This window comes from Parasteatoda tepidariorum, chromosome 3, assembly GCF_982258835.1.
Source record: "Parasteatoda tepidariorum strain Cologne lab strain chromosome 3, Ptep-v5.0, whole genome shotgun sequence".
In the NCBI taxonomy this organism is placed as follows: Eukaryota; Metazoa; Arthropoda; class Arachnida; order Araneae; family Theridiidae; genus Parasteatoda; species Parasteatoda tepidariorum.
Window position 1 is genome coordinate 117,968,763 of NC_141757.1, and position 25,097 is coordinate 117,993,859.

Genomic DNA, 25,097 nt, shown 5'->3' on the forward strand with positions numbered 1-25,097 from the left:
CTCTATCAGTCATATTTTTATTACTGTCCTTCATTTTTTTTGTTCTAATTACTTTAAAATTAAATAAATATTACTCCGCGTATATCTTTTTAACTAATTCGTTTGTCCCGCTGTGTAACTGATCGTTAAGACACGGTCCCCAGCACATCACCGAACTCAAGCCTCACTGGCTGCGGTCAGTGTGCGGGTGAGTGACTACTTGGATTAGTCTGCGTAGGGACCGAGGGTGTGCGGCATTGGTCCTCGTTAAACTGTGCTACCGTAATGTGATCGACTCCGCGTGCTTGTCGTCGGGCAACCGAAGCAGGGGTGCCATCCTCTCTGCAGAGGATCAAAATTGTGATGGCGTGTCTTCGAATCATTCTCAGGGATGCTTCCCAGACCGTCGCCAATAGCTCATTGTACAGCTCTAGTGTGATGTAAATTAACTAAGACAAATACCATTATCACATAAAAATATTTAACACTAGAAAAGTCCATGTAATTTTTTTACGCAAATTTGATTAATTTGTTTTACGCACATTGCTTTTAATGTTTGTTTTTTTCAGTTTTTTTCAAAAGAAAAAACATGTTTATTTCATTGTATTAAAAGTAATAAAGCATAAAATGTGAATTTAATTTTTAAAATTACGAAGTTTTAATAACAGTAAAAATTCATTATTGGAAAATAATAAAAAAAACATCCCTTTTGACAAACAATTTTAAGTTTTCTAAATTCGAGCACCGAAAATCGTATGAATACTATAAGAGTATTTGTAAATAATTTAATTGTGTGTTAAGTTTATCTTCAATTACGAATCAATTTTCAATCTTACCTTTCAAAATAAACTAATCAAGAAATAAAATAAAATTTCTTTAATTGAAAAAGATAATCTGGATGTGAAAACAAAATCTTAAACTAATAAGTTTTAATTTAGTTAAAATTCTTAAAACTCCTGAAATCTTGAATTGTGTGTTAAGTTTATCTTCAATTACGAATCAATTTTCAATCTTACCTTTCAAAATAAACTAATCAAGAAATAAAATAAAACTTCTTTAATTAAGAAAGATAATCTGGATGTGAAAACAAAATCTTAAAATGATAAGTTTTAATTTAGTTAAAATTCTTGAATGTGAAGAAGTCAAATCGGTTCGAATAGTTTTTACAAAAGAAAAGTGTTGAACTAAATTCGTAAGTTAAAAAAAAAGTTTTTTTCATTCATTTACTATAAAAAGTCTTTTTACAAAGAATATAGCATTAGTGAAAAGTTAGTTACAAATTTAGTACTAAATTAACCTTTTGATATTCCTATCTTTAACTGAATAGTAATTATTTCATTAAAAACATTTACAATCTCTCAATTTAGTTTTTATCTGTGCCAGTTTTGATTTTGGCTATGTTTTGAGAACTCTATTCTATTGTAACTAAAACCAATTTCTTTTTTTTAATTGTAGAATGACAAATGGCTTGAATATAAAATGCCAGTTGAGTTTTTATTGAGATATTTTAAAAAGAAATAGTAACCAAATTTAAATACAAAAAATACATGATTTTATAGCGATGTTTATCAAAAAGTATTTATTTTGTTGAAAATACTTAAAGGAAAATAAATTTAAAAACCATTGTGCAATTTTTAACAAATTGTTTAGTTTATAATATATTCCTATATTCCTGAAAAATTACAAAAAAAAAAATTTATCGAATTACGTTAAGGCATTATATCCGTGAAAAAGGTACTTCCAGGCATTTTGAATAAATTAATACAAAAAAACGATGAAATCTAAAAAAGAAATATTAAACATTTTAAAAAGCTAAAGGAAAAAAACGATGAGATCGATTTCTTCTGTTAACATAAATTAACATTTATTAAGTAAAAACATCAAGAATGTTTTTTAGAACAAAATTAAAAACCTTTCAAAACAAATGTTTAAGATTTATTTTTAAAATTTTCTGGCCTTACAAAGTATCAAATCAAAATCTATTAAAGAAAGCTAAAATAAAAACAATCGAAGATGAAATTAAAAAACGAAGATGGAGCTGGCTCGGACATATCCTTAGAATGCCCAAAGAAAAAATTTCATCTGTTGCGCTTACATGGGCCCCTGATGGTAAGAGAACAAGAGGAAGACCCAGACTTACCATCCAGCGCATGTTTTTGGGCGAATTAAAAGAATGTGGAATATCTGGCTGGGAGGAAGCAAGATCTATTGCTAAAGACAGGAGGCGTTGGAGGGATATGCTGGAGGCCTTAAGTGCCCAAGGCACGTAGAGGATAAAGGTAAAAAAAAAAAAAAAAAAAAAAATTAAAAACATCACATATACAGAAATAATATTAAAAACCTGTTTTAAAAATGGTTTTAAAGTTAATTATTATCAAATTTCATTTAAAATAAACTTATAAATAACTAACTATATGCGCTGAGGGAAACAAAAATATTGTTAAAACTTCAAAAATTTGGTAAAAATTACAGTGTTTCTGGGTCAATGAGAACACCAAAAACCACGGTAATTTTTTCCTTAGCCCTTTTTTTAATGATTTTGGTACAATTAGCAATGAATAATGGTTCTACAATGTGTAATAAAATTTGGTAAATCTGGAAACATTTAGTGACTTTATTATGAGCATGGCATGAAAACCGTTTATTCGGTTAAATTTACTTTTCAGTCTTATATTTTGTTACTAAATGTGTGGTAATGAAAACTATAATTTTGAAAAACAGAATTTACAGGAAGCCGTTACTCTATGAACGGAAAAAATTACCAAACGAATGGCCTAAGCATCGCTGGAACAGTTTAAGTACCGTACTAGAATTATGCTGTTTTTTTATGTAAGAAATGTCATTAGAATACAGTACGGTAATTTGACTATATTTTTTGTGACGAAAATATATAAATTAATAATACTTCATATAAAGCATGAAATGTATTTGTTCAATACATTTAATAAAATGTACGGGCGAGTACTCACAGTATAAATCTAATACTATTGTTCTGACTACTGGAGCGGACAATTTGTTATTTTGAGCCTTGCAATGAAAAGTAGCAAACAGATCTGTTCTACTAAGATTCAACAATCGCATTTCATTTATCACATTTCCCGAAGATCCTTTCTTAAAGGTGTTGTCCCACAATCTATTGTCCTTCCACCATGTCACATTGGGTGTCGGGTAACCTAGAAGAAAAAAAATTACTTGCATCCATCAAATTTTCCACGTGGCTTTTCCAGTATAGTATTTGTTACCGCGAAAGTACTAATATGCTCATTACCTAGATAATATGCAGATAAATTAAGGCAATCTTTTTAAAATGCAAAATCAAGTATTTTCTACAATTTGCCTAAAATAATGCTAGCATAAACAGTGTCTGTATCGTTAGCGTTTAAAAATCTGTTACTGTTATACTACCAAGTGATTTGTTGATTCTATTTATTGTCTTTAGATATATATAAATAATATTTTGTTAAATTCCCTAATTGTAGTACTATTTTAAACAGTTTAACTGTTTGTATTATAATTTTTAAAGTGATGGATGATTGATTTCTATCATCTAATGTGTTCATTTTTTGATTGTAGTAACTCAATTTATCAGGTAAATAACCTTATGTTAATTTAAACATGCAAAAACGTTTATGTCGTTTTAGCAAAGATCTTATTCTCACTTTAACGAGTGCTTTGTTGGTAATGTGCAAATTATCTACTCTGTGAAAAAAATATGTTAAGTTTACAGAAAAAAAAATAAACTATCAGCTGGAATGCCAGTATAAAACTGATAATGCTAAAAAAATTCTATTATTTAAAAACGGGTGCCATTTTCTTTAGTACTATTATTTTACCAAACAAACTTTTAAAAAAATTTTACTTTAAATACTTTATAAAAAAAACTATATCAGCATTATAGTTGGAGAGAGCCAAGAGATTGATGTGGGCTACGAATTTGAACGACCAGTCAACACTAGGACTCTAACATGTCATTGGAGGGCGAACTTTTAAATTTACCAAAAAATATTACTATGAAATTTGTAGGAGATATATTCTCAAATTATAAAAATCTACAAAATAAATGTTACTATAATAACTTGTTTGAAAATTTCACGTATGCTTTACTCAGAAAATTTACTTAGTAATTATATTTTAAAAATTTTGCCGAGATTTATAATTAAAATTTACTGGTACATTTTGCTGTAGGAAATTCACTGAAAACTTTTTTCTGTGAAAATATGCCGAAAAATGTTACAATAACGAAGTGACTTGAAAATTATGCTAAAAAATTTATCCTTGCTTAAACTAATGGTTTAGTGATGTCAGATGCCAAATATCGTATTAATAGCACATAACGTTAAACATAATATTTAAATATAATTGAATATTATAACTTTAGATAATCATACAATCTCTTAAATTATTAAATTGTATGCTTGTGCTTTTTTTAAAAATAAGTTTCATTAGCATTTGGATTAATGAAAATCTTAAATAACATAAAAAATGCTTAACATCATGAATATTCTTCTTAAAAGTTACTATTTCCAAAATCTGAAATCATTTACCCTCGCTCATAACTTATATTTCTATAAGAAATTTTTTCCGTCTTAACGTAAGCAATTATCGCCAGAAAAATATCGATTTTAGAATGAGAACTAAGAATCTTAAAATGTAAAACAATGACATTCATAAATTAATCATTAACATCATTAATATTATCTTTTACGATTTTTAATGATCATAAAAATCTAAATATTAATAGAATATTGCGCTACAACACAAGGATTTTTTTTAAATATAGCTAAGATAAAATTACCTTAATTAACCATTTCTTTATCTTTACGGAATATACATACTATACGCGAGGTGAGCTTAGCTTTCGGTAATAATTTGTTCAGTTGTTTGTTTTGTTTCCAGGTCATAAGAAATCCTTAAAAGTTAATTATCCTTAGTTACATACACGTTTAATGGTTATTAATCTTAATACATATCAATTAAACATTTTTCTATTTTGTGAGAAATTCGTTTCAATACTTATTTTTTAAAGAAAAAAACAAGCAAAAAGTAGGTAGATAAATTTCACATACCTGTCAGAGATCAGGGATTGTGATAAATTATCTCTTTGCAAAAGAAACAAATTTGATAAATGCAGATTCTTAGTTCCAACACGAATATTATTCCCCATGTAAAACGGAAAAAAACGTTGACGGTAATTTTTCAAGTTAAAGTTGCAGTTATACAAAGCATACAATAATTCTTTATAATCCAATTATAAACATTTCATTTAATTGAGTAAGAAAATAATAAATATTTCTTTTTCAATATTAATTAAAAGGATTGATCTATGTTCATTTAAGCAAAAGTAAATATAAAGCATCTCTGATAATATTTTGTGAAATAAATTGATATTTTTACTATGCAATGATGGCATAGTAATTTTTATCGATTTTAAGTATCTATTAAACTGCTAAACCCCCCAGTTGAAATAAATAATTAAATTTTAGAAATATTTAAATATTAAAATTTAAATAAGACAAATATTTTTATATATTCAAATTGAATTACTTTCCTCCTAATGTGCCAAAATGAAGTTTCTTTTAACCATTTTAAATCCACGATATTTTTAAATTGAATTTTGAATAGCTATGTAATATTTTTTAAGTTGAAACGGCAATCATTCGATGTTAAAAATTTTAGGGCAAGTTGAATTAAAATATCTTTGAAATTTTCTGTAATCTTAATATGGTTTTAGGTTAAAAATATAGCTTTTCTTCATGCCATACCATACTACGTTTAATAATCGTGAATAGTAACATAATTAAATTTAATATTTTAAAAATATTGTGTCGATTTTGCACCGTATTGCGGTTCAAGACGGTGCGGTTGAAATAATGGTTTTCCTTCGTAATGACCCGTTTATTTTTGCAATGGCAGCATGAAATCAATATACAGAAAATTTAACAATATTTGTAATTTTGGTATTATTTGAAATTTCTTTCGTTTTCCATAAATCCTTTAACCCCTTCCTTCTCGCTCCCGTAAAAATGACGGGGTGAGTTTTCGCCCGCTATTTCTCGCTCTCGTGATATTGACGGGCTGGAGTGTTCAGCAATAACGCGCCAATAAGAATAAAACTAATTCATTTCTTTTGCCCGGAAAACACTTTATGTCTCATTTTACACACAAAATAGCAGTACCAGGATATTTTTTAAGGTAATTGTGGATAGTTAGTTTATTTTAACTTGATTTCAGCACTAATCAAATGCGTAATACAAATACAAAAGCCAAAAAAATAGGCACTTTTATGACCGTTGTCCTGAAACTTAACCGGGTTAATAAGAATCAATGCATGCATATGCTGCTATAATATCGCCCTTATATGCTGGAAATCATCTAAATATATATATTGGAGTAAGTAAGAGCTGATTCATTTCAAACATCTTTTGTGAAGTTTGTGGGGAGGTATAGTTTGAAAGGTCGTAATGAGTTTTGAAGTATTTGCTTAGGCAGTTTTGATAATGAATGTATAAAATTTAAGTTATGTTTGACTGAATGAAATTTAAGTTAGTTTTAGTCCACTGCATGTGATTTTTTACAGTGGTTTTATTATAATTATAATAACTATGCTGTGCATATTCTTTTATAAAAATAATTAATTTTTGCAAATGTACCTCAGAAAAAAAACATTCATCTTACCTTTAAAAGCTTCACAAATCAAAGAAATGTCAGTTTTTTCTTTATAAGGTCCAGCGACATCACGTATTTCTTGGCCTTTCTCATCGTGTATAGTGAGTTTATTAGGTGGAACTGAGGGAAAATTAAAAATATTCAATATCTAAATAAAATAAAAATGCTCAAGTAATTAAAAATAAAATCATATGGCTGGATTTATATAAATAGTAATAAATATATTTATAAAAATGAAACTCAATACTTTAAAATTATTAATTATGTAAAATCTACATCAGAATATCCATCGAATTTGTATAATACAGGGCTAGTCTATAAGATTCGTTTAGGTTATTTTTCTTCAAATATAAGGTGTACGAATACGAGTGATACAGGGAGAAATACATGTACTCACCAGGCTCTTAGCTCGCACTATAAGTAATCAATATATACACATTTGGTCAACTGACAAACGTCCCTATTGCAAGCCAGTCCCTTACATACCTTAAATAACATATTTTATTTTACTGTTCGTATTTGCAATATGTGTTTCTGCAGCATTGTCATTGAAAATATATTAACTTGTAGAGGACTAAGTTTACTTTCCCCTGATGCCAACTTGTGAAGGTCAAAGTTAGTTTATCCATCCTCAATGTCAACTTGTGAAGGGCAAAGTGTAACTATCAGCAAAGCAATCACGAGAAGGAAAAAGTTCATCTATATCCAGTGCCTACTTGGGAAGTACAAAGTTTACCCAACCCAAATGCCAGCTTGTAAAAGTCAAAGTTTATGTACTTTCAATGGTAACAACGCTACGGTGAGAGAGCGCATCCATCAATCTTCCGTCCGTATGTTTCTATATATGACGCAGTTCTTTTACGTAAAAAAACATGCAATTAAATCTGAATTTTTATTGTTATTAAAATAACTTTCAAAAGATGTCTTAAAAAAGTACTATAGTTTTTGGAATTTAATAATAGGAACGGTCTTCAAATACTCCACTTATCTGGAACTTAAGATTGGAAACGGCTCTCAAAAACTTGATTAATTTGGAATTTTATGTATCGAAGGCAATCTTTAAAATTTCAATCAAGTAAGAGGAGTGGCCCCTAAAGAACTTGATTATTTTAAAAATGTATCAAGTAAGAGGAGTGGCTTCCATAAACTCGACTATTTCGAAATTTCACGGTAGAAGCGTCCCAAAAAAACAATTTATGTTACAATTCAATTTAATCACAACTCACCAATAACAATAAGATTGACTTTTTTTAGCTCAGTAGCCGACCATTGATAGTCCACTCTACAAAAGTATGAACCCGTGTCTTCTTCTTTGAGTTTGTCCATTTCTAAATAGAGTTCATCTCCTTCCACATGGAATTGAACTCTATCGCTGTAAGTCTCGTTTCTCATGTGGAAAGCGTCAGTTAACTTTCTGTCTCTGGCATCAAGTGTGTATAGAGCTGTTACCCCATCGTTCTTGTACCAGAAAATAAATTCTACGCTGTCCTCTCTTTTCTGTATTACATCACAAGGCATTTTGGCACTGCCTTCCACTAGTGCTTCTATAGTTGTTTCTTGTAGAGCTGAAAATGAAACCAATAATTAGCATTTGATTATATTCAATATAGTGTTTTAATTATGGAACTCCACGCGTAACGGGACTATTTTCTTTTGACTCAGTAAAACATGCAGAATTTGTTTCCTCCTAATTTCAATGTCAATACTTCCTCATGGCATTCATCTTTTGCACTGAGAAATGATAACTATGTTCTTACTATATAATTTCAAAAGAAAAAGAATACCATCAAGTGAAACAGACGTTTTTTTTTTTTTCAAATTTTTTAGAACGAATTTTCTTGCCATTTTATGACGACATACACCAATTTCAGATCAGTGAGGTTAATAGTTATCTTGTAATTAATTTTTAAAACTGCTCGATTAGCCACGTTCCTTAGAACACAGTTAGCTTTCCCATCTCGTCTGATGGCGTCAGAATACAGGACTAATAAGGACTTCTATCACCTCTTAATACAGTAAAAGCATGCACAAGTAAGACATTGATACACAGCGAAACACAACATTGATACAGTGAAACCACAACTAGTTGAACATTCATAAAAAATAATCAAAAATAACTTCAATCACTTACAACAAGTATTGTTTATACCACATTGCAATTGCTTAATATTTAACATACCATATAAAATATTTTTAGTGTACCAAAATGAGTAAAGGATTGATGCAAAGCTCATTTTACAGTATTTAGTAATATTTTAATTTAATATGATTGTATTGCTTTCGATTAAGCTTTGCTGAAGAAATAATTTATTATGCTGAATTAAAAGAAATGCTCTTTAATTTACTATCTTTTTCTTTTTTTATTCCTTGAAATGAAAAGATTTTATTCTTAAAGAGTAATCGTATTCAAGTTTTTCCTTTTATAAATATTCCTTCGTTTCATTAAACAACCTATTTCGTTTCCTTCTGTATTAACTTCTCCGTCTAAAACATATGTATTTTAGTTTTTTACTTTATTGAAATCGAAATACCTTAGAGTTATAAGTGATTTATTTTATTTTTTTGTAGTTGAGCCTAGGAAAAAGTTAAGAATAAAATAAAGAGTGAAAGAGGCTTAAAATTATTTGCATCCCTTCTAATAAAAACTAAAAAAAATATTTTAAAAGTGAATAAAAAAAATTAAGCTATTTTTTGAGAAAATTATTAAAAATTATTTCCCTAGAAAATTTTAATTACAAATTTTATACATTTCCTTATTTTCTGTCTGCAGTCAAACGAACAAAAAATTTTTAAAGCAATTCATATTTTAATGTTTGTTGTTAATAAAAATAACTCATCATTAATAAAAAATAAAAAAATTCGTCAAAAGTTATTGAAAAAAGTACAAGTCAGGAAAGTAGTTTAAAAAAAATTTTATTTTATTGAATCAATGTATTTTATTATGTCAAGGTCACCTACAGAAATCTTCTCAGGAGAAGGGGGAGGGATATTCAATCGGAAAAAAACATTCCTCGAAATATTTTGAAAATCATGTTTCAATTTTGTTTTAAGAAGCAAATTTCGAAAGCAGCAAATTTCGGAACAAAATTTGCAATTTTAGTAAAATTTAAGTTTTAAAAAAATCATATTTCATTTCATTTCTTCCAGAAAAAGTAGTACTTTATTTACGACACAATTTAAATTCCTTAAACTACCTTTGATATAAACACTCATAAAAATGCCATTGTGTTTTTATAGTTCTTTTCTTCCTTTTTTCGTAAATTTTGTTTGTATTTTATTTTGCAAAATGCATCTTGTAAACATATTTTAGTCGCATAAAATTTTTAAATAAAACTTTAGTGTCCAGCTAATTACTTTGAATAAATTTAATGCTACACCGAAGAAAAATTATTACAAATGAATGAATGTTTATTTTTTGTAGTTTTTCAGGGAAGGAGGTTTTAAGAATAAAAATAGTAATTAAATAAATAGCTAAAAAAATAATCAAATATATAAATGGTTAAGAATTATTTGTATCTCTAGTAAAAAACTTAAAATTCTTAATCTTAAATATTTCCATTTCCTATCTGGGATCAAACCATTGGGTGAAAAATTTCGAAACACTTGTTATTTCTATGTGTAGACCAGTTTAAAATGAAGAAATTGAATTTTTTTTAATAAAAAATATCTATTCCCAAACCAAATATCCTTCTCTGTCAGAGTTATATCAAATAGTTAACACTATTTTGTGAAACATAAGATTAAAATAAAACACCTTTGTAAACAATATCACTTCACCCTATGACAAGTTTTGGGTCGGCTAATTTCCTTTACCCAGGATCATATATGGCAACGTTACTTTTAAAAAGTAACGAGTAAAAGTACAAGTATTTTTAAAAAAAGTAACGAGTAAAAAGTAAAAAGTTCGTATTTTAAAAAGTAACGAGTAAAAAGTACAAGTAAAAGTACAAGTACTAAGCAAAAAAGTAACGATTTAAAAGTACATTTCTAGGAAATCGAAAATTCAAAGTAACCTAAAATTTTATTGAATAATATTCTTATGTTCTTTAATGATTTTGCAAAATTGTTGTTACTTATTTAATTATTTTTAATTTTGAAAGTTATGGACATTAATTTATTTCTAAATTCAGAAGAATATTATAATATAATTTTATAATATAATCGTATAATATAATTTTAAAATCAAATATAATTTTAATATCAAACTTTTTATGGATTTGCACGAAAAAGAAATTTTATATATTGATTTTAATTTTTAGTTTATTATTTTATTTATTTAAATTATCCTTGATTTAAAATTGTTTTACTCTATAGAAACTCGTTTTAAAAGCACAAACATAAACAAGGCAAACACGGGTTTAAGATAGCTTTGTGATCTTTGAGCTAGTAAAAAATAATTGAATAAGCAGTATAATGTGAAACAGAACAGTCTACAGTTTTATTTGTAACAATGGCTAATGCTAAAGTCATGCGAGAAAATAATTTTCCGAACATTTCTACCTAACGGAATAATTAAAATTTGTAAACGAATTTTAGTATCAGCGGCTTAATTAATACCTTCGAGTTTTCAAGAGTTAAAATAGTAATTATAATAGTTTTCAATAGCACAAATAGTTCTGAAGTTCTTAGAGATTTGACTGGGCGTTGTTTGACAAGGTCGGGCATAAACATAATTTTAGTAAAAAATGTACTTCGTAAAAATGTATTTAGTAAAAAATGTATTAAGACAAAAATGAATTATTAGTGAGTTCAAAAAGAAAATTGAAAAACGTAGTAACAAAATCCAACATTTTTTATTTAAAATGTATTAAATAAATGCATAAAACTCGAAAATGAATGAAAATAACTTGCTAATTAATATTTTTATTCATTTTGCAAAATAATTGCATTTCGAAAGTGGTGTCACTGAGTCTGTTGCGAGAATTTCTCAGAACGTGCTTAGCCATGCTGAATAAGCGATCCACGGGAGCACTAGAAGGTACTGCAGTATTATATTTCACATATAATTTTTTTACGATTGGATATCGACTCAAAATTGATATGCCTTCGGTTTCGACAATTGAGCTCATGTATGCCATAAATTCTTCTGTCGCTGGTGATTGGCATGATGTTTTCAGCTTTAGAAAATTTAAAATCCCTGATTTTTTTTCTGTTACGTTATTAGTTATAGCAGGGTGTTCAGCTTAGACAATTCTTTCCAATTTTTTTGTAGCCTCCTCCCTAGCTTTTTCTCTCAACCAATTAAATTTGATTCAAGGCACCAGACCTGCAGCAAACAATAAATCGTCCTGCGATTTCACATCGCGAAACCTATCGCGCACGCCATCTAAAAGAGCTTTGTTTAAAGGTTTACAAACTGTTGTTTTAATAATGTTACTATGAAGCTCTTCTTCAAAAGAGCCGTCTTTTCCCTTTCAGGAATGACAATTTTGAAAGGTCAAGGCATTTAAACACGAAGTTAGCTGTGAATGCATATATATTGCACATTAATTTCATAAATTAAAAAAACATAAGCAATTTTTTTAATATTTTTTTTTTAGAAAGCTTACCGAGTTTTAGAAAAAAGTAACGATTTCATTCGACATTTCCGTTACAAATACTTGTACTTTTTCCCCAAAAAAGTAACGAAAGTACAAGTAAAAGTACTAAATTTAAAAAGTAACGAAGTACAAGTAAAAGTACGTACTTTTTACTTGTACCGGCGGTACAAGTAACGAAAGTAAAAGTACAGCCATATATGCCCAGGATATGGATTCTGACGTCATTAGCATTTCCCTCCTCTTTTTGAATCACGGGAAATTAGTTTTATTTTAATCTAATTTTAAGTTAGGATTTTAAATAATTCATGCCAATTTTGAACAGAAATGATTTTTGGGAGTTTTAAATTATAGACTATTCAAATTAATCACGATAAAGCAATTACCTTATGCACGCAGGTTTCTCATTCTAAATAGCATCCATGGGTTTGCCGACGATAGAACATGGCAGAAGCCAGGAACTACCACTTAATATAATTGTACGAAGTGTGACGTAAGCTTAGTTGCTAAGAAATTATTCTACAAGATTTGAAACTTGCAGTTGTCTTGAATTTTCTTACAACGTTTGCGATATTGATGTCTTCAATGCTTGAATACTTATCAAGGAAATCCTTTGTCCCTCCCCCCTCAATTACTCATTACGAATTCATAATTGTGCTTGTTGACAAATTAGTACTTTGCGTATTAAACACTTCCCAACTGATAAATTTCAATCTCTGAAATATAAAATTAGGCTTATTAACATTCAAAACATAGAAGAAAATGAATACTAGCTATGAAAAATGCTAGAAAACAATTTGCGGATGTTTTGTTGTCCTATTCACGTCACGCGGATATACTGTATACGCCTATGCTAATGCCTAACTAATGATGGAACTTAACATTTTGAAACTTGTTGTGTGCTAATGTGTATTAGTTATATTCATGTCGCTTGCTTATTTTCGCATTGATTGTACTCATGTAAAATAATAATCTGTAATACAGTAATACACAAGATTTTGCATGTCTATCTGATCAACACACAAACAATCTGGAAGGACCAGACTGGTCCCTTCATTCCTTCTAAGTATACAGCAATGCTCCATTAGAGATACAATTTTGTTGATACCTTTTATTATATTTTAAAACCAAAGCAAATTATACTCGTAATTTTATGCAGTTAATACGAAAAGCTTTAAGATTGAAATATTTCATTAGATGGTGAAAAACATTATTAAAACAAAAATGACACTTAGTTCATATCAGAAACACTAAATAAAATTTGTTAAATCAATATATCTGGAAAATAGTTTAAGCTTGTTTTAAAAATTCGCACTCTAAGCAATAAATATATAGCATAGAGAATACTATCGGCAAACAACTTAAAAACATTAAAGTAACGTGAAAGAAAATATTATTTTAACAATATTGGAATCGTTTAAAAAAGTTACAAGCAATCTTCAGTAAATATTAATAATTACAACAATTTTGTAACGTTTTCAAGAGGAGTTCATCCTATTTGAAATTGATATAATTAACTCTAGAACTCACGGGCAAAAGAGATAGTCATTATCTAGATTAAAAGTGAGGAGTAATTTCGCTCACATTCTTGCTTCGTGTATGCAGAAAGATTAATTAAGGAGTTGAACAAAGTGAAATTAAAATTAACGAGCTCGTTATAGCTGAGCTAATATGTGGGAGGGAAACACTTTCCTCCTTTTAAGTGGGAATGCATCTGAATCAAGAATTTTCTTCTCTTTCCGAAAGTGAGGAATATTGGTGTGCATATTTTGCGGGGGAATATGCCATTATCTTTTCTTCTACAATATTGTCGCGAACATCTTTCGGAGAACCGTTATTCAACGATTCCGAAGATGAGGTAGACACCGTATTCGCATCTTCTTCGAAAATACATAGCGTATTAGCCTTCAAGTAATGTGTAATTTAGGAACTGATGTTGGGTTATAATGTTTGTCCCAAAAATGTTACGGTATATAATGTTTCATCGTTCGTTACCATGCGTTAATATTTTTCCATCCCTTATGTAAATCCGTTTTGATGTATTTTTCATCAAGACGAACTTTTAAAATTGCAAATTAGAGAAAAGAAACTTGTGAAAATGTATTTTTTTTAATCTTGAAGTTTTATAGGAGGCGAGTTGGAATTTAACCTTCCTTAAAAAGATAAGGACAACACTACAGATTTCGGAAAAATCACTGAATTTCTACATGCCCTGCTAGACATATTAAATAGCAAAATATATGCTCAAGGGAAATTTTTACATCCTCGAATATGTTTTACCAATTTCATAGTAGTGAAAATGTTTCAGTGTACTTATCATTAATCTGTCCAATAACAATGGCATTTCTACAACACTTTTATTTTAAGCCTAAGTCACGCACGGAGAAAAAAAATCTGGTACAATTACCGTACTCTATGCTAATGGCATTTCTGATTTAAAAAAAAAAAAAACATAATTCTGTTTGATAAAACCAATATTTACGGTATTTAAACCATTCTTTTGATAATTTTTCCGTTCATAAGGTAGCAATTTACCAGAAATTCTGGTTTTTTTTAAAATTATAATCCTTATCACCCCACATTAATACAAAATGCAAAACTGTAAATTAAATTTTGACGAAAAATGGTTTTTATGCCTTGTTCAAAGAAGTGATGAAAAATAAACAAATTTTACCACATTTCAGAAAACCGTATTTTAATGTTAACTTTACCAAAATCATTACCAAATCGTTCGGTACAAATTATTGAGCTTTTTGGATTGTCTTCCAGAAACATGATAACAATGGTAGTTTTGACAGTGTACATTTAAATATTTTTAGTGTACATATTAAATGTTTCGATTGGAATTTTTATATATCCCGGGCATGTTTGGCAATATCTGTCTGTGGCAGAATCTGTGATGCACCGTTATCAAGAAAGGATAAAAATAAGAATTAAAGAAATTCATCCCATGAAGAGAGAATTTCTTTAGTTCTTATTTCATTCCGTCAAAGATAATGATGCTTGTTTATAGTAACGAAACCAATGTCTATATTGTAATGCCTATACCAATGTCTATATAAACCAATGTCTATATTTTGAAAATAATTATTTATGTACATTTTTCTTTTCGATTTTATTTTTGTACAAGTTGCACTAAGATATTTTAAATAAAACATTCACAAAATAACTTATAAAGAAAGATTAAGATTTTAGTTCATTAACATGCATTCTGGAGTGTGATAAGTACGCTTAAATCCATTATTAGATTTTCACTAATTTACCATATCAAGTGAGAGATTTTTATCCCAATGAAATAAATAAGTTAACAAACTTATTCATTTTATTTTGCCATAGGAATGTTTCTGAATAATAATTGCGCACTTTTAATCGCAATAAATACTTAATCAATATCACACAATACTAAAGCTTTGATAATCGGTTAAGGGTAAAAGCATCATCTTTAAATGAGAAAAACAAAACTTCACGTCATCCAAGTAGAAAATTCCATTATTCTGCTTTACATGCTTCGTAACTGTAACCACTTGTTTTCGCTTGAGTAGCACTTTTGGGGTAAAATTATAGTAAATCTGGGATACAGCTTATTTTTTCATCGATCCATCGATACAATTTGGGGTTAGAAGAAATATTCAACAAGAGTAATCTAAATTCGTTTTTTTTTCAAAATAATAAATTGTACGGTTTATTATTTCTTTTCCAGTAAATATCTTGATAAATATTTTCAGTGAAAATATTATTCATTTCCATTATCCTATGATGGAAATTCTGAATGGTCCAACATAAATAAATCCTGCAATCCAATCGCGACGTTCATGTTGGTACATCATAAAGAAATCAGAAATCCTATATTGCGATTGCTTATGATGTTTCCAGCAAATCATTTTCATGTGATGGAAATTCTTAATCGTTCTACATGAACAAACCATTAAATCAAATTGCAGTTCTGATGTTGGTCCACAAAAAAGCAGTCCGAAATCCTATATTGCGGTGATGGATGTTCACGATGGTTCTAACAAATCATTTTAATTATCTTATGATCGAAATTTTTAATGTGAATATGGGATACAGCTCATTGTTTCAACTATTGACATAATTAATGGTTAGAAGAAAATATTCAACGAGAATAATCTGAATTCATTTTTTTTTTCAAAATGATAAATTATATGATCTATTTTTTCTTTTCTAGTAAATATAATGATAAATTTTTTGAGAGAAACGATTATTCAGTTCCATTTTCATATGAAGGGAATTCTTAATGGTCCAACATGAACAAGTCATCAAGTAAAATTACATTTCTCATGTTTATCTACCATAAAGCAGTCCAAAATCCCATGTTGTGGTGATGGTAGTTCATGATTGTCCCAACAAATCATTTCTATTATCATAGGATGGAAATTCTTAACGTAAATCTGCGATACAGCTTATTTCTTCATCGATATGCACAATTTGGGGTTAAAATAAAATATAAGAGTAATCTGAGATAAAAAGAGTAATCTGATTTGTTTTGTTTTTTTTTAAATTATAACTTTTACAATCTAATAATTATTTTACAAAAAATATCTTAATAAATCTTTTGAGTGAAAAGATTCTACATTTTCAGTATCCTATGACGGAGATTCTTAATAGTCCAACAAGAACAAACCATCAAATAAAATTGCAGTTCTCATGTTAGTCCACCATAAAGCCGTCTGAATTTCTACACTATAGTGATAGTTATTCATGATTATTCCTTCAATTGATAATAAAAATATTATGATATTTCTTAATGGTCAACATGATTAAGCCATCAAATTTTTATTCTAATGTTGGACCATCATAAACTAGTTCGAAATCGTATAATGGGGTGAGGGTCACTCATATTGGTTACCATCAAAAAATATGATGGAATATAACTAAACCACTTAATGGTTTTCATCATGTTTATGTTGGTCCATCAATTGAAAACCATCAAAAATTTTGACTTGGGCATCATAAGCAGATATAAAATATTTGATAACTAATGTTAGGAATCAGTTTCATATATTTAAATTTCAAAACTGGTTACAAATATGAAAGAAATCAACGTACGTTTGTTATATTTTGAATAATTTTAATTTAAAATATAATCAATATTAACGTTTTAAATTTTTTTATTTCAAACTCTTTAGGGATCTTTTTCAGAAAACTTTATTTATACATGAAAGGATTTTTTTAATTAAATAGATGTTATTTATATTTCTGTTTTAACCCTCTGACCGTTAGTTCCGACTTTTTCCGGACTTAAAGATGCAATGTTTCCTGCAACAAAAAACAAGTTTCCTTATGTTTTTGAATATAAAAATAGTGTGTAGTAGAAACATTTCTGTGCAATTTTAGCCAAGTCTCAAGGCTTGGGGGATTAAAAAAATAACAGTTGTTACATAAATGCATTAATCCGTAATACAATGTAAATTCATGTGTTATAAATATTTATAATTTATATGTTAATTCGAGGTGGGCTATTTAAAACTAACAGGTAGGTTGGAGCTGTTTGTGCTCCATAATGAATATATCCTAATGAATAAAATCACAAGGTTACGGAATTGATCATTTATACTTATAGCTCAGAATTGAGTCCACTGTATAGAAGTCGGTCTCTCACAAAAATTCAAAGCCATAAAAATTCAAGATAAACCAGATAAGGCCAGATAAAAGATTTTTTTCTGAAGTTAATGGGCAATAATTCGTAGATGAAGTACGCATTAAGATGGTCCCAAAAATTCCCAGCTTCAGAGTGGCGCCATCCTTTTAAAGAATCAAAATCTTTAAATTTTATCAATTGAATGACGTTTCATTAAGACGAGAATATCCTTGCAACCACCTCCCTTTGTCAGAACCCCCTTTAAATATAAAGAGCACCTAAAATTCGTGGCTTTTTCATGCTTTCATGGCTAGATAAATCTGCGCCAAATCCCATCATCCCTGCTAGGGAAACCACATTGGTGGTTTCCCTAGCAGGGAAATTCTATGCCGCAAATTCTCCCGAGAACAATGCTTTCAATACTTAATATAACTTAATAAATTGCCTTTTTATCTTAATCAGCCTAAGTTTCTTAAATTATCCAGCCTTTAAAGTCATATATATATATATATATATATATATATATATATATATATATATATATATATATATATATATATATATATAAACTACACGGACTACAGCAATTAAACAACAGCATATATATAAGCGAATTTATTTGACTCTTGATGCAGCAGGTATTACATTGCAAAAAAAACTTTGAAAAAAATTAAAATATATAAATAAACACATTAAGCTCTTTCAAGTTTTTGCGTACAAAAGGTGTGTAAATATACGGCTTTTATGATGCAGAGCTATGCAATGAAGAAATCAAAAAAAAAATATATATAAAACTCTGTAAGCTTAATAATAAAAAATGCATGGCTGGAAAACAAAAAAAGCTCGTAAATCATTCTCAAGGGAGGATTTCCAATAAAGCATTTTCGAAGAGAGGGTAAAAAATGGCTTAATATCTCGCTTCAGAACTTTTTCGTGCTCTTAAAAAGAAACATAAAAAAAATACTTTTGTTTGTATAAAAAGCAGAATAAATAGCGGTAAGCAAGCAATGAAAATCAGCAGTAAGATTTTTTTTATTAAAATATAAATGTATAACCAAATATTACTCTTCTGTTCGTGTTCAAACATTTCCAAATATTAACTCTATAAAGTGCATTTAGAAATAAGGGACATAAAAGTTCGTAAAAGTTAAAAATTAAAGTTTTTTCAGTTAAAGGAAAATTGTATGTACTTACGGAAGATCCTCGCTGGATAAATGATCGAAGCGGAATTTTCGTGAATTTGAGTTAATGAGAAAGACATCAGTGGATTTATGATCAAATTGGTATTTTAATAAATTTGAGTTGATAAATAAAACGGCAGTGCATAATGCATTAATGACGTAAATGTCATTTTAGTGAATTTGAGTTAATCAATAAGACGTCAGTGGATTAATGATCTAATTGGTATTTTTAATAAATTTGAGTTAATGAGTAAGACCTCAATGTACTAATGATCTAATTAACATTTTAGTGCGCTACAAAATGTATACGTTGACAGTAGGGAGTGAAATTTATGATTTGCCTACATTTATTATTTACAAGCTTTAAGTTGACGAAATATAGAACTTCCAAATACTTGTTTATGCCATTTGCCTAAAGGCATTCTCAATCTTGACATTATGATTTGCTACCAAAACGCGATGTAAGAAATATTCGCCTATTTTTATTGCCAAATGCATTTGTTTGTTTTGCCACACTCTAAACTAGGGTTTCTTAACCTGTGGTTCATGGACCCCTAAGGGGTCCATGAGTCATATTTTGGGGGTCCGCTGACTACTCCTAATTTTTAAAATGTTTGGAAGCATTGCTTGTAAAGTGAGCTATGGCAGCTATAATTCCATTTGCTACAGTGAATCTTTGCGAAGCTGGATTTTCCACACTTGTGACAATAAAATCAAAATATCGAAATCAATTGAATGTCGAACATGATATGCGCGTTGCTTTGTCGAATACCATCCCCCAATCCAATTTATTAATTAAGAAAAAGCAGCAGCAACCTTCACATTAAAAATTTAAATTTTAAAAATTTTGAATATTATTAAAATAATAAAATTAAATGTTTTCTAATAATTGATGCTTTTTGTAATAATTTTTTTCACAGGGGGTGGTCCGTGACTTCTTAAAAATTTTTAAAAGGGGTCCATTATAACAAAAAGGTTAAGAAACACTGCTCTAAACACTCAGAATTTGTCACTTAAATCTTCCATCTAGTGAAGATCAAATAAAGAAGTTAATAAAGACTGAACTATGAAACCTCGACACGAGGAATCTCAACATTGTAATCCGATATTTTAATACAGTATTGGTGTATAACATAAAACGATTCCATTCTTTCCTGCTTTTAAAAAAAATAAATACAAATTATCTAAATTATTCAGCAAAAAATTTTACCTGTCTCTATCCATAAAATATTATACATTTGTTAAAAGAGTATTAAAAAATCAATTTTACAATATACGAATTACTACTTTCATAACTTCACTGATATAAAAAAAATATAAATCGTATAAAAGATGTCTATCATATTTTTACACTTATGAGTTTTATATAATAGAGTATCATTGCTAATATGAATTAAAATAACTGCACATGTATCTCTAATTTTTTTTCAAACTTATAAACACAAATAGATCTATAAAATAGATCTCTTTCAAACAAATAAAAAAATCAATATACCCTATCATTGTTTGGTATAGTAAATTTACATCTAAGCACAATAAAAAGCAACTTTCGGCTAAAATTAGACAGAACGTAAATAGGCATGACTATTTAGCTACGTATAGAAGCGAATATCAATTCTAACTTATAATTACAATCATTGTCTTAAGTTATAAAAATCCTTTAAGTAATAATATAAATGTGTAGTTGCTTGTAAAATGAAATGAAATTTTAAACATTGTTATTTTTTTAAGCGAAATCAAAAAACTAATTTTTTATGAACGGTAACGTTTTAAACAATTTTCTTCGTAAATCCAATTAAAATAGTTTCAAAAACACATTTAATAAATTATCTGAGCACATTTAAAATTTTATAGATATAATTATGCAATCATTTTTATCTCTTTGGCTCGTATTTTTAGAATTAAATTGTATCTTAGAAATGCTTTAAAGATCAGAAAAACGAATTTATTTAAACTTGCAAATAAATAGTAGACGTTTAACAGAACTGACAGAACTAACTGGTATTGATTATGGATAAATGTTTCTCAAAGCGAATACTCAACCACTGCAACGATTGGATGCTCAGCTCTTATCGAGAAATTTTAAATAGCTTTGTTCCTGTGGAATTAAAGTTTAATTAAACAATGTTAAACTACGAGTAGAAAGTAAAACAACATTCCGATAAAATGGTTAGATGGATTAAATGCTTTTAGATTTCCAAACAAATATGCATAAAATCTACACAAAAAAAAATATGCATAATTTCAAGTTATCGGTATTATGGAAGATATGAAAAAAGTACCCTGAAGCTGATAGTTCATCACAAGAAATAAGTTTCAAACATTGTAACTAAATAAGTAAGTAAAAAAATATGTATATTTGGTACTCTAATATTCTTTAGAGATTGAATATTGAAATGTTTAATTTAGATTTTTGTTTTTACTTTTAGTTAATGTTCAGTGCACAAAAAGTGAAACATCCTTAATAACTTTTGATAAAATTGTCAGATCTTCAAATTTTAGTATTCAATATTAATGGTTCAAAGAGCATGACCTCAAATGTGATAATGAATTAGTACACATGATATTTTAAGTTATGGAATCTGACGCAAGTTATTCAGGGTGGTCCGTTTTTCTTTGCGCACTATGTACTTTTATGTTCTAAAAGCATTATTAAAACATAAACCTCTGGTGAATCATTAGAAAAAGTGCATCTACGATTTTAATAGAACAAGTGGAAATTATTTGTGGAAAGTAAGTCAATGCTATTAAATAAAACATTGGATTCGTAATTACGACTAACTCACCAATAAAATCCTCCGAGTTTAAAAAGCGGTGACTATTAGTTCTTAAGGACTTTGTCTAGATTAAGTGAAAGTTTAAGGAAAAATCCTGATGTGTATGTTAAATTTTGTTAGGAAATAAGTTTATTAACTAAAATAAATCTTTCCATTAATACACGGGTTTATTACTTCATACACTTCCTATGAAAACAGAGAAGAAAAAGATTAATGATATTTTTATATGGTATGTATATTGAAGTTAAAATATTATTTGTTTGAAAATTATATGTATATTAAAATTAAAATATTTTTTTTACCTGAAGATTATATGTATATACTAATTTAAAGAATATGAGATATTCATAAACTAGTACTTGCTACCTGCTTAAAAATTATATTTAAACTACAGATTTTTTATTTTATCTTTAATTTTAAAATCAAATCTCGTTTGTGGAAATAGCTTGAAAATTTTGAATCATTTTAGTTATCAAAATATAAATTCATTCACTTCAAATTTAAATTTTATTTGCAATTTCATGCAAACGAACTATTTCTTAGACATTTTTGATTTCAAGATTTTAAAAAATAAGCCCCATACAATGTATTTTTTCCATTAGTATTATTGCATGAAAGTTAAGCTTAATTTTTAATTTTATGAGTGAACAAGTAGTAGTATAGTGAATAAATAATAAATAAATAAAAAATAATGAAAGAAAATAACTTAAATTTTCCATAAGAAAGGGAATAATCGAGTCCTAAATATCAATATATATATATATATATATATATATATATATATATATATATATATATATATATATATATATATATATATATATATATATATATATATATATATATATATATATATATATATATATATGTATTGTTAAAACTATACTATGTACTGTGTACTGTAATATCTAAGACAAAAGTTTAGGTAGCATTATTTACAATGTTTCGTAATCAATAATCATTTTAAGGTCGATAATTTCACGTAAATAGATATAGATATATAAATAAATATGTAAGAGCTTCATATAAAATATAATCTAAAACGAACATTAAAAAAAGACGCATGCATTGTTTTGTAATCATAAATTATTTTGCAGAAAAGAATTTCTCTCATATAATCATAAATCATGAAAATATTTTTTAAAAAAAATAATAAAAACTAATCAATTTTAATTTCCTATAAGTAAGGAAAAGATCAAGTTTTATATCTTCAGATATATATGCATTGTTACATCTTTAAAAGTAAAATCTAAAACAAACGTTTAAAATACGCATGCAATATTTCGTAATCATAAGTCATTTTACGAAAATTTATTTTCCGCAAACAATCAGAAGTCATTTAAAAATTTTTAAAAGTAATGAAAAATAAACAATTTAAATATTTTATATGTAAAAAATGATCAAGTCCTAAAACCTCAGATATATCTGCATTGTTAGGCTTTCAAACAAAATAAAATGTAAAACGTACGTTTTAATAAAAACGCTAGTAATATTTCGTAGTCATAAATCATTTTACAGAAAATAATTTCCCAATAAAATCACTCCGAGGTATAAAAAAGTGAATTCTCTGGTTTTATCAGTTCACTCCTTTTTAAAATCATCTATTTATAGCACCATAATAAAGAAAAATCTACTTAAATCGGTAATGAAAAATAAACAAATATTTTTTCCCCTTAAAATTTATCGTCGACATCGTTTGATCAAGTTTTAGAACTTTCTATCTTCTCTTCAGGAATTGAATATCCTCAAACTTGTGTATAGCGGCGCATTAAAGGACTTGTGTTGAAGCTTAAGCTTTTGAATAATTCAGGATTATTTATTAAATTTTACAAAAGGGTCACCCTATTCAGATTTTTGGTTGAAATATATTCATCTTCTCCAATAAAGTGAGGACTCGTATTCGAGTATATGGCTGATTCTTTGCTGGAAAACTGATATCGAAGAGGGTCCACAAAGCTTTTTGAAAGGCAATATACTTTTGAGTAAAGGATCTAGATGTTTTATTATTTCGGTTCAAGAATTGAACTCAGACTTTTGATATTTAAATTTTTATTACAATATATAGACGGCACGTGTGGACTATACATGTAAAGAAAGTAGAATAATTCATTTAATTTAAATGTAATTTTATAGCAATATTTAAACTAATTTGATTTTGATAAAATGTTTCATTTAAAGTTTACTTTAGCGAATTCGGAAATTTTTTTTAACTTGAAAATATTTTTTAATAAGCTCAGAATGAATTTTTTTAGGGTTTTCATAAAATGCATTACAGATTAGTAATATATATTCCAACAAAAAGCATGCATTATTATTTCAAAATACATGTAATGATTAGCATTTTTTCAATCGTTTTGTCATTCAATAAATATAAAGTCCGATTAAGATTAGTCATTTAATGTTAATAAAATTAAAATTCATTAATGAAAATTTGGAATACATGCTGTGCTTTAACAATCTTTCTTGATTATTATATGTATATATATGGCACTACTAATAGTAATTTCAATTTGACGTTGAAAAAAAATTTTTTTAAACACATGGTAAGCTTCCCAGTAACCAGCGGTTTTCCATAATTCGATTGTTTTTCTAAATATCTTTATTTCTGTCTTGGGAAAATTGGTCAAATTTAATCGCCACTGAGATGAGAAATTTCTTAGCAAAAGCATTTTACTCTGATTAAAAGATTAATTTTGTTTTCAAATTGTTTTTTGTCTTTCTCTTCAATAGAGTTTTATAAATGTCATTGATTTCTGGCAATAGCACCATTAAGCATTACTGTACGAATGTAACCTTTTTATCATAATATACCTAAACATAGAAACGATGGATTTCTTTTTAATTTTTCCTTATTTGAGTATATTTCACTTTATTATTTATTTTTGATACCAAAAACATTTGCATCTCTTATAAAAATGCGCATTTAGTGTTGTTAAAATATTAAGCAATTATTTACTATCCAATATCTTTATAAACAGACACAGAACTTAAAGTCTGAGGGAAAGTAAAACGCCACTATTAATGGTAAATATTAAATATTTTAAGACTTAATATTAGGCTTTGAATTTTAAGCAACAGTTTCCCCTACTATTTTAACTATCATAATGATACTGGTTTTATCAGAATTTACGTGATAAGTAAAATATTATATTAGATAATTTAAAAGAATGGAACATTACTTTTTTTTTACTCCTGAAAAGAAAATCATATTAAAGAGTACCTAACCTAGAATACTGTATACAAATAAAGTCCTCTCGTTATATTACCAATTTTATTATACTGTTGAATTCTATGGTATTAAATAACTAGATATATTCTTATTAAATGTATAGACATATCTGGTGTTCTTTATTTATAT

General features: G+C 27.7%; 1 protein-coding gene across 1 annotated transcript in view; it reads right to left on the bottom strand.

Moving 5' to 3' along the window:
- LOC107454871 (nephrin) overlaps positions 1-25,097 on the bottom strand; it is a 69,018-nt gene that overhangs the window by 24,966 nt on the left and 18,955 nt on the right. Inside the window, exons 3-5 of the mRNA XM_016072203.4 lie at positions 7,872-8,210; positions 6,655-6,765; positions 2,949-3,152 (exon numbers count right to left, since the gene is read on the bottom strand). Of these exons, the coding sequence (XP_015927689.1) occupies positions 2,949-3,152; positions 6,655-6,765; positions 7,872-8,210 (654 nt within the window). The remainder of the gene's footprint in view (positions 1-2,948; positions 3,153-6,654; positions 6,766-7,871; positions 8,211-25,097) is intronic.